Source organism: Cnephaeus nilssonii (assembly GCF_951640355.1).
Source record: "Cnephaeus nilssonii genome assembly, chromosome: 18".
Classification (NCBI taxonomy): Eukaryota; Metazoa; Chordata; class Mammalia; order Chiroptera; family Vespertilionidae; genus Cnephaeus; species Cnephaeus nilssonii.
This window is the reverse complement of record NC_137089.1, coordinates 47,799,776-47,814,293: the sequence shown is the minus strand read 5'-3', so window position 1 is coordinate 47,814,293 and position 14,518 is coordinate 47,799,776. Positions and strand designations below refer to the sequence as shown.

General features: G+C 47.7%; 1 protein-coding gene and 1 pseudogene across 3 annotated transcripts in view; one reads left to right on the top strand and one right to left on the bottom strand.

The window, feature by feature from the left end:
• Window positions 1-3,509: 3,509 nt before the first annotated feature.
• LOC307114076 (DNA-directed RNA polymerase III subunit RPC10-like) lies at window positions 3,510-3,901 on the bottom strand (annotated as a pseudogene). Its single transcript has one exon. The product of its transcript is annotated as a DNA-directed RNA polymerase III subunit RPC10-like (transcript).
• Window positions 3,902-10,733: 6,832 nt separating this feature from the next.
• Window positions 10,734-14,518, top strand: part of UBE2V2 (ubiquitin conjugating enzyme E2 V2) — a 60,457-nt gene continuing 56,672 nt past the window's right edge. The window contains exon 1 of one of the 2 annotated variants that reach the window (XM_079796148.1): window positions 10,734-10,829. In XM_079796148.1, coding sequence (XP_079652274.1) covers window positions 10,814-10,829 — 16 coding nt within the window. In that variant the 5' untranslated portion in view covers window positions 10,734-10,813. Of the gene's footprint in view, window positions 10,830-10,894; window positions 10,916-14,518 lie in introns of those variants that run through there. The other variant, XM_079796149.1, reaches the window with a different exon arrangement.

Genomic DNA, 14,518 nt, shown 5'->3' with positions numbered 1-14,518 from the left:
GGTTGACGTTTCTCTCTCATCGATGTTTCTAGCTCTCTATCCCTCTCCCTTCCTCTCTGTAAAAAATAAATAAAATATATTTTTTTAAAAATGTTTTAATAATAAAAAAAAGACACAAAACCCATTTGTGATTAAAACACTCGAATAAAATAGGAATAGAAGGAAAATACCCCAACATAATAAAGGTGATTTATAACAAACCCTGTCAATATTATCCTGAATGGAAAAAAACTGAAAGCTTTTCCTTTAAAATCAGGAACAAGACAAGAATGCCTAGTCTCACCACTTTTATTCAATACTAGTGGCCTGGTGCATGAAATTCGTGCATGGGGTGGGGGGTGTCCCTCAGCCTGGCCTGCACCCTCTCCAATCTGGGACTCCTCATGGGATGTTTGACTGCCGGTTTAGGCCCGATCCCTGTGAGGTCGGGTCTAAACTGGCAGTTAGACATCTCTCTCGCAATCCAGGACCTCTGGCTCCTAACCACTCACCTGCCTGCCTGCCTGATCGCCCCTAAACAACATCAAAGATGGGTAACTGAAAATTACAAAGCATTATTCAAAGAGATTGAAAAAGACACAACAAAGTAGGAAAATATTCCATGTTCATGGATTATAAGAATCAACATGGTTAAAATGGCTATATTACCCAAAGCAATATATAGATTTAATGCAGCCCCATCAAAATCCCTGTCATTTTTTTTAAATAGAAGAAAAAATCTTGAGGTTTGTATGAAACCACAAAGGCCACAAATAGTCAAAGCAATCCTGAGAAAAAGAATTAAGCCAGAAGTATCACACTACCTGACTTCAAATTATACCACAGAGTATAATAATCAAAACAGCATGGTATTAGCAGAAAAACAGACACACAAATCAATAGAACAGAATTGAGAGCCCAGATATAAAACCTCATGTAGATGGGCAGATTGTTTTTTACAGAAGAGCCAGAAACACACAAATACAATAAAATTTTGTTCAATTTTCTTTATCTGTCTGCCAATAATATTAGTCATAATAATTATACTTGTTCTTTGGGTTTTTCTTAAACCTTGTGTATATAGCACAACTGTTAATAATTGCTAAAGGTGTTTACAATAACTTCTGCATTATCAATAATACACTTTTATGGTTTCTCTTTTGAAATATAGAAGGAATATTATTGCAAAAGGAAGGAAAGGGATGTGTGTGTTTTTAAGAGAAGTTAAAAGGAAATAATTTGTTCTAATAATTTGTTTATTTCTGAATTAGTAAAAGGAGGCAAATTAAGAACAATAAAAGTTATAGAAGGTTAGTGAAAAAGAAATAGTGAGAAATGAATTTTATATATAAACTAGAGGCCTGGTGCATAAAAATTCGTGCACTTAGGCAGTGGGGGGGACCCTCAGCCCGGCCTGCGCCCTCTTGCAGTCTGGGAGCCCTCAGGGGATGTCCGAGTGAGGCTTAGGCCCGCTCCCAGTCTGGCCTCCCTCTGCGGGAGGCAACCGGTGGGAGGCAACTGGCAGGCTGATCAGGAGAGGCACTGGCGGCAAAGGCTGGCCCCGCCCCGCCCCCTCCCCTCCCCCAATCACCCCTCCACCACTGCTTGTTGCCGCCACCCCCTGATCACCATCCCCTCCCTCTGCCCACTGGCCTGGCGCTGCCTGCTCATCGTCCCCACCCCCTGCCAACCTGTCATTCTGCCGTTCTGTCAATTCGCATATTATGCTTTTATTATATAGGACTATATATACAACATTTGTGCACTGGAGGGGGGGTCCCTCAGCCCCCCTTTCACAGTTCGGGAGCCCTCAGGGGGATGTCCAATTGCCGCAGAGGTGGGAGAGGCTCCCGCCACCGCCGCTGCACTCGCCAGCCGTCAGCCTGGCTTCTGGTTGAGCAGTGCTCCCCCTGTGGGAGCGCACTGATCACCAGGGGGCAGCTCCTGCATTGAGCATCGTTCCCTGGTGGTCAGTGCGTGTCATAGTGGCTGGTCGTTCCAGCGTTCGGTCAATTTGCATATTACCCTTTTGTTATATAGGATTCAAGAATCTAATTATGAGAATGTACTTAACTCCCTATCCAACAAGGACTACTAGATATATTAATTCAGATGAAAGTTGAAGTAACTACTAAAATATGACCCTCTATAACTGCTGCTGAGGCACAGGAAATTTACTTAGGAAACGCCTTGTCTCTGGAAATTTTTATATGGTAATTGTAATTTACACCATTGTGTTCTTACAGCCTTGGCCTCAATTAAACCTTAAGGGTATAGCTTCCAATTGCACAACTAGCAGAAGTGAGATTAATAATGGTGCTTGAACCCTAGCCGGTGGTTCCGTGGTCAGAGCATCAGCCTGCAGACTGAAGGGCCTTGCAGCCAGGGGTTGCAGTTAGTCACAGAGGGGGCAGTTGACTGCCCAGCCCTGGGCCCTGCTGGGACTGCAGATTGGATGGAAAGTGAGTAAACTGTGGCTAGGCCACAGAGTCGGGAGCGCTGGGAGCTGACAGAGGTGACCAGGACAGCACTGATTGCCGGAGGGGAGAGGGGGTGGTGAGTGCTGCTGCAGGAGTCTAAGGCTGAGACTCATTGGCAGGAGCATGGCGAGCAACCCACCAGCATCCCAGCTGGGAAGTTAGCCCTGATCTGATTCTGTGGGAGGGCGCCACCCATTGGACTTCAGGGTCAGTGGAGGGGTCGGACAGCTACTCCCATCAGTGATCCTAAGGGACCCTATACTGTCTAGAGGAACTTTCAAAAAGAGCCAGCTGGGGACTGAACAGGGAGGCCCACCTCAAGAGCAAGGGAGGCCACCTTTCCACACCCTGTGGGGGGGCTGGGTCTACCTGACCCTGCAGTGGCGTGAGGCAAAGGGGAAAGGCTCGGGGCTGGAAATGTGCACCTAGTTCTGGAAGTGCAAGGAACCCCACATTGGGCCTGGTCAGAGCCTGGGAGGAGGCCCCACCCACTGGGGGCCGCCAGCACTGAAAGAGTGGCGTGCCAAGAGAGGCTTTTTTATTTTTATTTTTTTTATTTTTATTTTTATTTTTTTGGTTAATCCTCACCCGAGGATATTTTTCCCATCGATTTTTATTTTTTTAAACTTTTCATTTTAATTAAATATTCAGAATAAATGTTGATTAAATAAGTTTGCACTTAACAGTTAAATATTTAGAAACAATGATTCTCTCTGATTGTTTCTATCTCTCCCTCTCCCTTCCTCTCTCTGAAATCAATGTACTAAATTAATAAGTTTTACTTTATTAGTTATGCAAACAATGTAAACATTTAAGAGTGTTGGTTAATGGTAAAAGGCTGTCAATTGCCCAATAAATGTGAAAGGTGAGTGAACAGGACCTTATAATTTATGGTGGATAATCTTCCCCGCCACACAAAATCTCCCTTGACATTAATGAGCTCATCCACTGACTAACAGATGGGCTTTCCATTTCCTGACACCCTGACCAACAACCCTAAAAACATTTTGTTTCCACCAACGCCAGCAAAGACCCTCAGGACACAAGTCCTCACTCCCGCTGGGGATCCACTCTGGGGAATAAGGTAAACAGACGCCACGCAGCTGGGCCAGCCTGGCTCGAGTCCCTCCAGCGGTGTCCACACCGCGCATTGCAGCACTTGTAGAAGGTGTTCATGGGCTCGTCTGCAGCGCGGGTCTGAAGCTGCATGCAATAGGCACGAGGATGCTCACATTTGGGACATGGCTCTGCAGTGGAGTCCACGTTCTCCCGGGCAGCTGCTCCACCAAGCAAGTCATCCACTTCTTTCAGCTTTGGATCCTTCCAATCTGTGACCTTACCAGTGATGTGCAGGTACGGGCAGGTGTGCAGGCAAAACAGTGACAGTCCTGTCCCTCCTCCACAATGAGCCCATTCCCACAGCCCTGGCAAAAGAGCAGCATGAAGGCCGGCTCTTACAGCCTTGGCCTCAATTAAACCTGAACGTTATAGCTTTCAATTTCACAACTCGCAGAAGTGATATTAATAATGGTGCTTGAGCCATAGCCGGTGGTTCAGTGGTCAGAGCATCAGCCTGCAGATGCTCTGACCACTGTGCCTGCCCTGTGCCCCCCTTCCCCCAACCTCCATTGATTTTTAGAAAGAGTAAAGGGAGGGGGAGAGACAGAGAGAAACATTGATGTGAGAGAGAGACATCGATGGATTGCCTCCCGCATGCGCCCTGACTGTGGGCTGGGAATTTAACCTGCAGCCAAGGTACCTGCCCTTGACTGGAATTGAACCCATGACTATCATTGGCCATAGTGGGTAGGGCCACTACAAGCCTGTGAAAATTTGGGAATACATAATTCCCAAGACAAAGGAGCTGGCTCTCTTCTTCCTCTTTTCCTCCTACCTGGGTTGCCTCCGCAGCCATATGGCCCTGCTGACCCACACCCAATGGACTGATGGCCTGCAGCTGGGACACAGACTCACCTAGCATGATGCTGGGTTGGACTGTGCTCCAACATGCAACAGAAACTCTGGGCAATGGCTTTAATCCTAGCCCCACTGAAGGCCTGCTGGGCTTCTTTTGGGGGAGACAGAGGGAAATGGGACCTTGGAAACGCAGGGATTTAACTCCATGCAAATAAATGTCACTCATTCTCCTGTGCAAGTCTCAAAAAAATTTTTTTTTTTTCTCGTGACATTACAAGAATACCACTCCTGCCCTAGCTGGTTTGGCTCAGTGGATAGAGCGTCAGCCTGCGGACTGAAGGGTCCCAGGTTTGATTCTGGTCAAGGGCACATGCCTGGGTTGCAGGTTCGATCCCAGTAGGGGGCAGGAGGCAGCCGATCAATGATTCTTATTGTTTCTATCTCTTCCTCTCCCTTCCTCTCTCTGAAATCAATAAAAACATATTTTAAAAAAAAAGAAAGAAAAGAGAAGAATGCCACTCCCACCAGCAACAGGTGGGGACCTGGAGAGCTCCCCACTGCTAACACAATCTCAGAGATTTTCCCATGCTGCTTTCTCCTGCCTCCCTAATCTATCACCAGTGGATTTCATGTAACCCCCTATGTCTTCTTTGATTCTGAAATATAAAATAAATTGTAATACTACAGTTTCCTGGAGCATGTTTTCAATCTTTTGAGATTTTGCTTCCCAGCAATTGCCACTTTGGTTCACGTAAACTCATAAAAATTTTCTACAGGTTTGGATGTTTCTTACATCTACAATGACAACATTTCTACTGTGTTGCTAGAGTGAAAACTAACATCAACATAAGAATTTTTGTGAGTTTATTTGAGCTAAACTGTTGACAATTGCCTGGAATTAAAATCTCAACAGATTGATTGAGATAATGCTCCAGAGAATGTAATTTTTGCACCTTATTTTATACATTACCATCAAAAGAGAAGACCTAAGTGGGTTACCTGAAATCCTTTGGTGACATATTAGGGAGGTGGAAGAAAGCAAATCGGGGAAACCTCTGGGTTTGGATGAAAAGTAACATGATAGATACATACCGGTACATCTTTTACATAGGTGGGTACGGGGTAGTTAAAGTCAACAATTAACATGATAACAACAAGGAGGGGATTTATGGTTTTCTGCCCTGGTGCATTGGTTATGCCCTGAGAGGTCTGGAGAAGGGAATTACCCTGACATTCTGAGGAATGTCATCATAAATGCAAAAGGCAATAGACAAACTCAGTTAAGGTAAAGATTGACTTTTGTCAGGGAAGATTGACTCTCTGCCAGGAATTGCTTTTCGTTAAAAAGTTGCAATTTCAGACCATCCTTTGTGGTTACTTTGGGTCTCTGTGTTTGCATGTCCGCCACGCAGGCCCTCCTTAAGCTTGTCAGGTTAGCATGGGGCCACTTCTTGTCCACACCAAGGAAGTAAAATGTTTACTTTTTGGATACATAATTCTTCCTAATTACTTAGATTTTTGTTTTGTACTCTTTGAAAGAACTCTTTAGACCTCCATGTAGATTTTATTTTATTTTTTTATTTTATTTTATTTTTTTCGTTTCTTTTTTTTTTTTTTAATTTCTTTATTGATTAAGGTGTCACATATTTGTCCTCATCCCCCCATTCCCATCCCACACCCCTCCCCTTGGATGCCCCAACCCTCTGTTGAACTTAAGCATTGGTTAGGCTCATATGCATGCACACAAGACCTTTGGTTGATCTCTCCCCCCTCCCCCCACCCTCCCCTATCCTCCCTCTGAGGCCCGATAGTCCGATCGATGCCTCCTTGTTTCTGGTTCTGTTCTTGTTCATCAGTCTATGTTGTTCATCATTTCCCCTAGATGAGCGAAATCATGCGTCACTATAGATATACTTATAAGAATTGAATGTGCGACGAGCAATAATAGTTATGCTGACAGGCAAATGAATCAGTCTGTAGTGAGTTTCTTTCTGGACCAACAGTTCTTTTGAGACCCAATATCAATGTCCACTGGTTCCCTATGAGTACATGTCGGCACTGACCCCTCAGCTCTGGATGGTGGACAAATGGTGGTAATGCAGGTCCGACTCCCTCTGGTTTGGTCTCGGCTGGACCCAGGGGCACTGCTTCACCCGGATCCAGGGGCCCACGGCCTCACCTGGACCCAGGGCCAGGCTCACCCGACTCCAGGGGCCCGCGGCCTCGCCCGGACCCGGGGCCCAGGGCTCACCCGGCTCCAGGGGCCCAGGGCTCACCCGGCTCCAGGGGCCCGCGGCCTCGCCCGGACCCGGGGCCCAGGGCTCACCCGGCTCCAGGGGCCCGCGGCCTCGCCCGGACCCGGGGCCCAGGGCTCACCCGGCTCCAGGGGCCCGCGGCCTCGCCCGGACCCGGGGCCCAGGGCTCACCCGGCTCCAGGGGCCCGCGGCCTCGCCTGGACCCGGGGCCCAGGGCTCACCCGGATCCAGGGGCGCACGGCCTCGCCCAGACCCAGGATTCAGCCTCACCCGGACCCAGGGGCGCATGGCCTCGCCCGGACCCAGGGGCACGTGGCCTCACCCGGACCCGGGGCCCAGCCTCACCCTGACCCAGTTCCCAGCCTCACCCAGACCCAGGGGCACGCGGCTTCACCCGGATCCAGGACCCAGCGGGGTTTCGTCTTCTTGATCCCATTTCCTGTTGGTCAATTCCATCTCAGTAATTCCTTCGGCCATTTTCTCAGAGCTCCAGGGCAGCCGCCGCAGAACTCGTTGGGCGGCGGGCTCGGCGAAGCTCCGGTGTGCCCGGTGCGCGGCAGCGGGCTGGTCCGGGGTGGCTGCGTCGGCCCTTGGGTCTGCAGCGGTGGCCAGTCACCGAGCGTGCGCACCTGGCCGCTTCCGGGGCGTTGAGATTCTTGAAGGACTCGGAGGTCAGCAAGCGCGGAGTCTCCCACCCCATGACTCCCAGGGGCTCGTCTGTCCGTGCTCGGCAGCGAGTGGGGCCTTCCCCTCAGCCGGAGACCGCCGGGGGAACTGCGCCGAGCACGTTCCAGGCCGCCACTGTGTCGTCTGAGCCGTAGTTCTTAAAGTGTGATCTTTGGGTCGCCGGCATCAGCATCATCCCGAGTACCCCTCTCCTTTATTCTAGTTGTAGAGCGTCTGCTCAGTCAGCCCTCCGGTGGTTCTGGATGGTGTCTGCTCCGCTCTCCCGTCGTAGACTCAAAATTGTTGTGGTGGGCAGCAATCAGGCTTCCGCCCAATGCCTCCGTCTTGGTCTTCCTTTGTATAGTTAAGTCTTGATTGTTGTTGGTGTCACTGGGAGGAATTGTCCTCCAGGCCAATTGGCCGTGCAGATCCTCTGTGTCTATAAAGGAAGAGTTGCTGTGTAGGAGACAGATTTATGGGCCGGGTCTTGGTGCAGCAAGGCTTTGGCGCTCATTGATTCTGCCTCTGGAATGTGTCCTTTATGCGAGTGGTTGAAATCTGGTGTCATCTCACACCGACCACTAGATGCCCTCGTTTCTGGGTCTCCAATGGTGTGTAGGTCAGCTACTACCTGAGACCACTCAGCAGGACTTACGGCAGAAACTGCAGTTTCCTCCTCCTGTCTGAGCGTCCCTAGAGCAGTCCGACTAGAACCGCAGTTTATCTGGTCAAGCTGCCATAGGGCAGGCCACCCACATGCAAAAGCCGTTGCTTGGAGCCCAGGTGTGCCTGCAAGACGTGCGGGGCGGGTCTGCAAAACGAGCGGGGCGGGTCCCAGGGCGGGGCGGGTCTCAGGGCGGGGCGGGGCCTCAGGGCGCCCCCAGGCCATGGCGAGGCAAACCGCACTGGCTGCAAGTCTGCTTTTTCTGTTTTCCACGTTTCCAAGCCCCCTCATTCCGCACTCCAGCACAGCAAACACTGATTGCTGGGCGCACCTCCACAAGGAAGTCACTCCCACTCTCAGACAGGAAGGCCGAGAGTCCAGCCTCTTCCCGCAGGCGTCTGGGGAGCTAATCTCCCCTAGGGTTGGAACAAAAGCCACAAGTCCCTTCCCCCGACCCACGCGCCTCCGCACCTCAGCTTCTCCAGAGTTCGCTCTTTCCTCTTCTCTCTTAGCTGTAAATCCACCATTCAGCCAGCTCTCCTGTGGTTCTGGGTGGCAGACGCTCTGTGCGCGGCGAAGTTCCTTTGTTTAACTTTGAAATTGCTGTGCGCGAAGTTCCTTTGTTTGACTTCGCTGCCTTCTTAGTTCTCCTCTCTCAAAATGGCTAGAGGACTTGAGTGTAAGACAGGAAGTCTTAAGAATCCTCTAAGTCGGTGTTGGCGGTCTCCGGGGCCCCGAGGATCTCAGTGGGGAGCTGGGCCAGGTCGGTGACGCAGGTGGGCCCGTCTCGCAGAAAGATGGTCTCTTCCTTCACCGAGAGCCGCTGCGCCGAGTCCGCGGTCGCCGCCACAGCAGCTGCCGCGGCGCCCACGAGCTCATGGCCCCGGCTGCGGTGCTGGCTGAGAGGAGCCGCCGCCCGGTCTGGGGAGACGCGAGCAGGAGTCGCCGCGCTCACCAGTCCATCTTTTAGTTGTTTTTCCAAAACTGCCATGCGAGGCAGCAGATCAGCCGTTCACCTCCGCCGCCATCTTGGCTTCTCTCTCCTCCATGTAGATTTTAATCATTTCACTATTATGTATTTATCAAAAGAAAAATACGAATAAGTCAGTTTAATTCTTAGGGCCCCTTGAAATTTTTGTTCAATTCTTTTGAATCATTTTTCAACACAGAATGGTCAATGCCCATATTTTGTCATGACTTTTATTTTAATAATGTACTTTCTGATGAAAAGGGGTCACATACTAAATTCGAAAAGCCCAGAGAAGGCCTGCATGGGGATCTTACAAATCCAGAGACCTAAAGTAACCACATAGGTTTGTGGCAGGCAGTTAGACATGAGCAGAGCAAGGACGAAGGGCCGGGTACAGAAGGTCATCAGGATGGAAAGCCCTAGGTGACTAGTAACAATCCATTGAAGAGGACTTTTCATCTCCCCAGGGGGACTTTTCCTCTCCGAGCATATCACTGGTAGTTAGATTTGGGCCCCTCCCGTTTCTTTCTTAGAGCTAACATCTATACCTCAGTTGTATTTCAGCTCCAGGCCCAGAAAAGCAGCAAAACCAGACCAGTGATCCCATAGTTGCCCTCAGGACCAGCTGCGTTGAATAATGAGCCCCTGCCCTGGCATTGACTAATTAATCAGCGGCGACCACAACCCGGAAAGGACACGCCTGGAAAGCTGCTGAATATTCTATTGAGATCTGCTGGGACCGCCCTAAAATCTCCATCCTTAAAACCCTTAAGATGGAGGACTCAGTGAGCTCTCCCTCCCAGGAGCACCCTCCCCCGCTCCCTTCCCCTTCTCCGTCCTTGCCCCAGGCATGTTACCATTAGCTTCCTCACTCTCAAGCTCCCAGGGACCTTCCTGTGCCTCCATAACTCCTTTCTTCTCCTACGAATTACTTTTCCTGCCTCTGTGATGTACCAAATAAATGTTCTCTTACCGTCTGCTTCTTGGCTCTGAATTCTTTCCTAGCCAGAATACCAAGGTTGCTGAACCCAAGTTTGGTCTGACCCCACGGTACCGTTCCCACCGCCTACAACAGGTTGGTCTGAAATTAAGACTTTCTAGCTAAAGGCTGGTCATGGTGGGCAGTCACGACTTAGGCTAGAATCTTCCCTGACAAAAGTCATTATTTACCCTTTACTGAGCCTCTCTAATGTTTTGTATTTTTTAAAAAAATATTTTTACTGATTCAGAGAGGAACGGAGAGGGAGAGAGCTGCAAACATCAATGATGAGAGAGAATCCTTGAGTGGCTGCCTCCTGCACGCCCCCTAGTGGGGATGGAGCCGGCAACCCGGGCATGTGCCCTTGACCGGAATTGAACCTGGGACCCTGCAGTCCGCAGGCCGTCGCTCTTTCCCATTGAGCCAAACCAGCTAGGGCTGAGAAGATTCTTAATAAGGCACTTAATTCATATATAAAATTTTAACTCCACTAAGGGTTTGAAAAGCAGCGTGTGTCCTTCCTTACTGCACTTCTCGAGGCTCGCTCTCCGGGCCTAGGCGGCTGCACCTGTCATTTGGAGATCTTTTCTCTGTCTTTTGCTCTACATTACGGTGATTGACTCAGCTGTGTCTCCCAGTCCTCCCAACAAACTCTTCCTTTCACGTTTCACTTTGAATTAATCAGAGTCTCGGAAAGCCGCCCAGGCAGCCGCGAAGTCCCAAGTCCCTTCCCCCGCACGTCACCGAAGCACCCGCCGCAGGGGGCGGAGTCCAGGGTGACCCGCGAGAAGAGACGCTGCGCGGCGGGCTGGTCCGCGCGTTCCCGAAAGTGACGCATGACGTCGCCGTGCGTGCGTGCGTGCGTGCGTGCGTGCAGACGGCTGCGTCGGGGTGCAGAAGAAGATGGCGGTCTCCACAGGTCGGTTCTCGGGCCGGGCTGTAGGCTTTCGCACTTCGAACCCGGCTCTGCCACTCCGTCTGCTGCTGGCAGCTGGGCGCGACCATGTGGGTGAAGCCGGAGTGCGCCTTCTCGGACGCCGGGCTCCTTGCGGAGCGAAGCCCGCACCGGGGGAGGTCCGGGCGGGACCCGCGCCCAGGGCCCGGGGCGGCCGTCGGGGGCGACGGGTTGTGCTCGTGCGGCGGCCGCACGCTCGCGGGTTGGGGCGCGGTGATGCCGGCGCGGGCGCGCTCTTGGGGTCCGCGGGCGCCCGTCGGGGTGTGGAGCGCCGGGCGATGTGGGCGGGAGGAGAGGAGGCTCTGGGTGGGCGGGTGGCCACCGCGGGCGTGCGAGGCGGTGTCCGGTGGCGGAGCATCCCGGGTGGAGGGGGGTCCAGTTCTCCTGGACTCGCCTGGACATGTGGAGAGGAGGAGAGGATTAATGAGAAGAGGACTGTTGCTTTTTTTTGTAATAACAGAAAGATGACCATTCTTACCTCGTTGAATCCGAGTTCTCTTTTTTCGTTAAGTGGAAAACTGCAGTGCAAACTACATAAAAGCTCAGAACGAGATGAAAGCTCATTGAAGAGAAAGTGGTTTCTTGGATAAGCTGCTCGGCTCCTGTCGTATTGAATACAATGTTTGGTTTCCTATGAGCACAGACTTTGAAATGAAGTTTTAACGATAAGGTTTTACAAATTTGACCATTTAAAAAAAGTGTTAAATTAAAAAATGTTAAGTTTTATTAAGAATGTTAATTGGATATGATCTTTTGAAATCAGATTATAGGACAGTGTTGATTTACTATTTCATGCTTTCATTGCATAATAAAACGAATTTTCAAATTATGTGCTGAAATGGAAGGCCTCAGTGTATTGTGATTGGTACTTTTAAGGTAATATTTCAAGATACATGCTACACACATTTTAATGGAAAATTGTCTTTTAATTCTCATCTTTATTATGTACAGGTGTCAGATGATAAGATTTTAACGATTTTAGGGTTGGGGAAATATTTCAGTATATTTTGGGTCAGAGCTAACTAATAAAGCAAGGGTTATTTAAAAAGTGACATTTTAGTGTTACAACTCTAATGTATTTGATATTTGAACTTGAGTGTGCTTGTGAATGGAGCCATATCTTTTTTAGAGTTGTACTTAGTACCTATAGGTTCTTGAAAACTTAGTAATAAAATGGTGCATTTTAATTTGATTGATAGTTTTCATTTTATGGATTGCACTGTTTACTTAAACATCATTTTTGTCTAATGTAATTCATATGAGAAAGAGAAAAAAATATTTTGAAAAGACCAAATATTAGATGATACTAATAGCAGATACTTTTTGTTAATCATGGTTGGTAATTTTTGGAAGTCAATGAAACTGGAATGGCAGAGTATCTCTTTGACAAGCACGCCCCGGGAGACCTTGAGAGCTAAGCCTTAGGCTGGCTTTCATAGCCATGGGGTGACTTCCTGGTCACCAAAGCAATACTGCATGTTAACCTTTATCTTTTCTGTAATTTGTACCAAATCATCCACTTTTGTCTTTTCATTTGTACCATTCTTTCAAATAAAGTAATTTGGTATCCCCATCCCCAAGTAATATATGTAAATTCTAAAATTGCTGATTATTAGCATGTTATACAGAGGAAGCCTGCATTTTACAGTTTATATTTAGTCTAATTGTGGCAGTTTCATTCTGCTTTTTAGATTTATGAAATTTGAAACTTAGAATAATAAAAAAGAAGGTATTTTTGGTAGTTGAGTTTTTTTTTTTTAACTGAAATTAGTTTTGAAAGTGTTACTAACAACTTGGCCTGGTCAAGTTTTTAATATTATTCCATTTATCCATTTTCTGTGCTTTATACCACTTAAATGTATTATTGTATTGGTAGAGAGATGAGTGCAGAGAAAGCTTTGGACTATGTTTTGAAGCTATTTTTAAGTTTTAAGCTATATTTTGTTTTGTTTGCTTTTTGGTAGCAAGGGAAGTAAATAGTACCTCTATATTTGTGAAATAAAAGTGATATAGCGTGAAATTTAAAATTAGATGATTTTGATGGATGTAATATCCTTTTTTTTATTTAAGTCAAAATAGTCTTTTAATGATTGATTTTAGAGAGAAAAAGGAAGGAAGGGAGAGAGAGAAACATGTATTTGTTGTTACACTTACTTATGCATTCATTGGTTGTTTCTATGTATGTGCCCTAACCGGGAATGGAACCCACAACCTTGATGTATCTGGACAACACTGACCAACTGAGCTACCCAGCCATGGCCTAAGTAAAAATAATCTTTTTTTTTTTTTTATATATTTTATTGATTTTTTACAGAGAGGAAGGGAGAGGGATAGAGAGTTAGAAACATCGATCAGCTGCCTCCTGCACACCCCATACTGGGGATGTGCCTGCAACCAAGGTACATTCTCTTGACGGGAATTGAACCTGGGACCTTTCAGTCCGAAGGCTGACTCTCTATCCACTGAGCCAAACCGGTTTCGCTTCGGCTAAGTAAAAATAATCTTCATAAAAATAGTTGTTTGATAATAGGCCCAAAAGAAAAAAACACTTGACAAATATCGTTTCATTTTTATTAAAGCACTAGAGGCCCAGTGCATGAATTCGTGCACAGGTAGGGTCCAGCCGGCCCACCCTGATCTGGGCAGATTGGGGCTGGGCCTGCCCGGGGAGGGGCCATGGGTGGTTGGTGGGCCGGCCCCGCCCCCTGGTCAAACACCCTGTAGAGGGAACAATTTGTATATAAGCCTTTTATTATATAGGATTATGTATATTTCAAACCCCCCCCCCCCCATCATATGTTTTATTGATTTTAGAGAGAGGGGGAAGAAAAGAGTGTGTGGCGAGAGGGGGAGAGAGAGAGAGAGAGAGAGAGAGAGAGAGCGAGCGAGCACTGAGTGAGCTTGTGAAATGTTCATGTGAGAAACACTGATCTATTACCTTTGGTATGCACCTGACTGGGGATTGAACCCACAACCTAGGTATATGCCCTGACCAGAACTGAATCCGTACTCTTTTTGGTTTGCCAGAGGATGCTCCAGTCAACTGAGCCACCCTGCTAGGGCAAGCATTATATTTTAATGTGCATTATCTAAATCATTTATTTTACTATTCTCATAGTTGAAGAAACATTTTGGGAAGAAATTCTAATTGGACTGAGACCTTTAAGCTGAAACATGCTTTTCCATACCAGTTGGTCTTATTTTGCAGATGAGAAAACAGAGGCTTAATGAAATACAAGGTTTTACATAGTTGGTTACTAATAATGCAAGATTAAAATCCAGGTTTTGTTTTATCCTCAGTCTAGTGTTCTTTCTGCTATGAGGAACTATTGAATATTCCTCAAATCATGAATCTTACTTCCCTTTAGACTAGAGAGTGGCCTTCACACTTTCCTTCCTAGGAGATTCCACAAGACATACATAGCTTAAGGAACACTACTCTAGGGAATAGAATTTAGTGCCTGTGATTCAAAAATTTCATTATATCTCAGTACTAAATTAGTGTTAGGTTAAAAGGTATATACAGTACTTTTCTTAAAAATAGATTTTTATTGATTTCAGAGAGGAAGGGAGAAGGGGGGAGAGATAGAAACATCAATGATGAGAGAGAATCATTGATAGGCTGCCTCCTGCATGTTCCCTACTGGGGATCA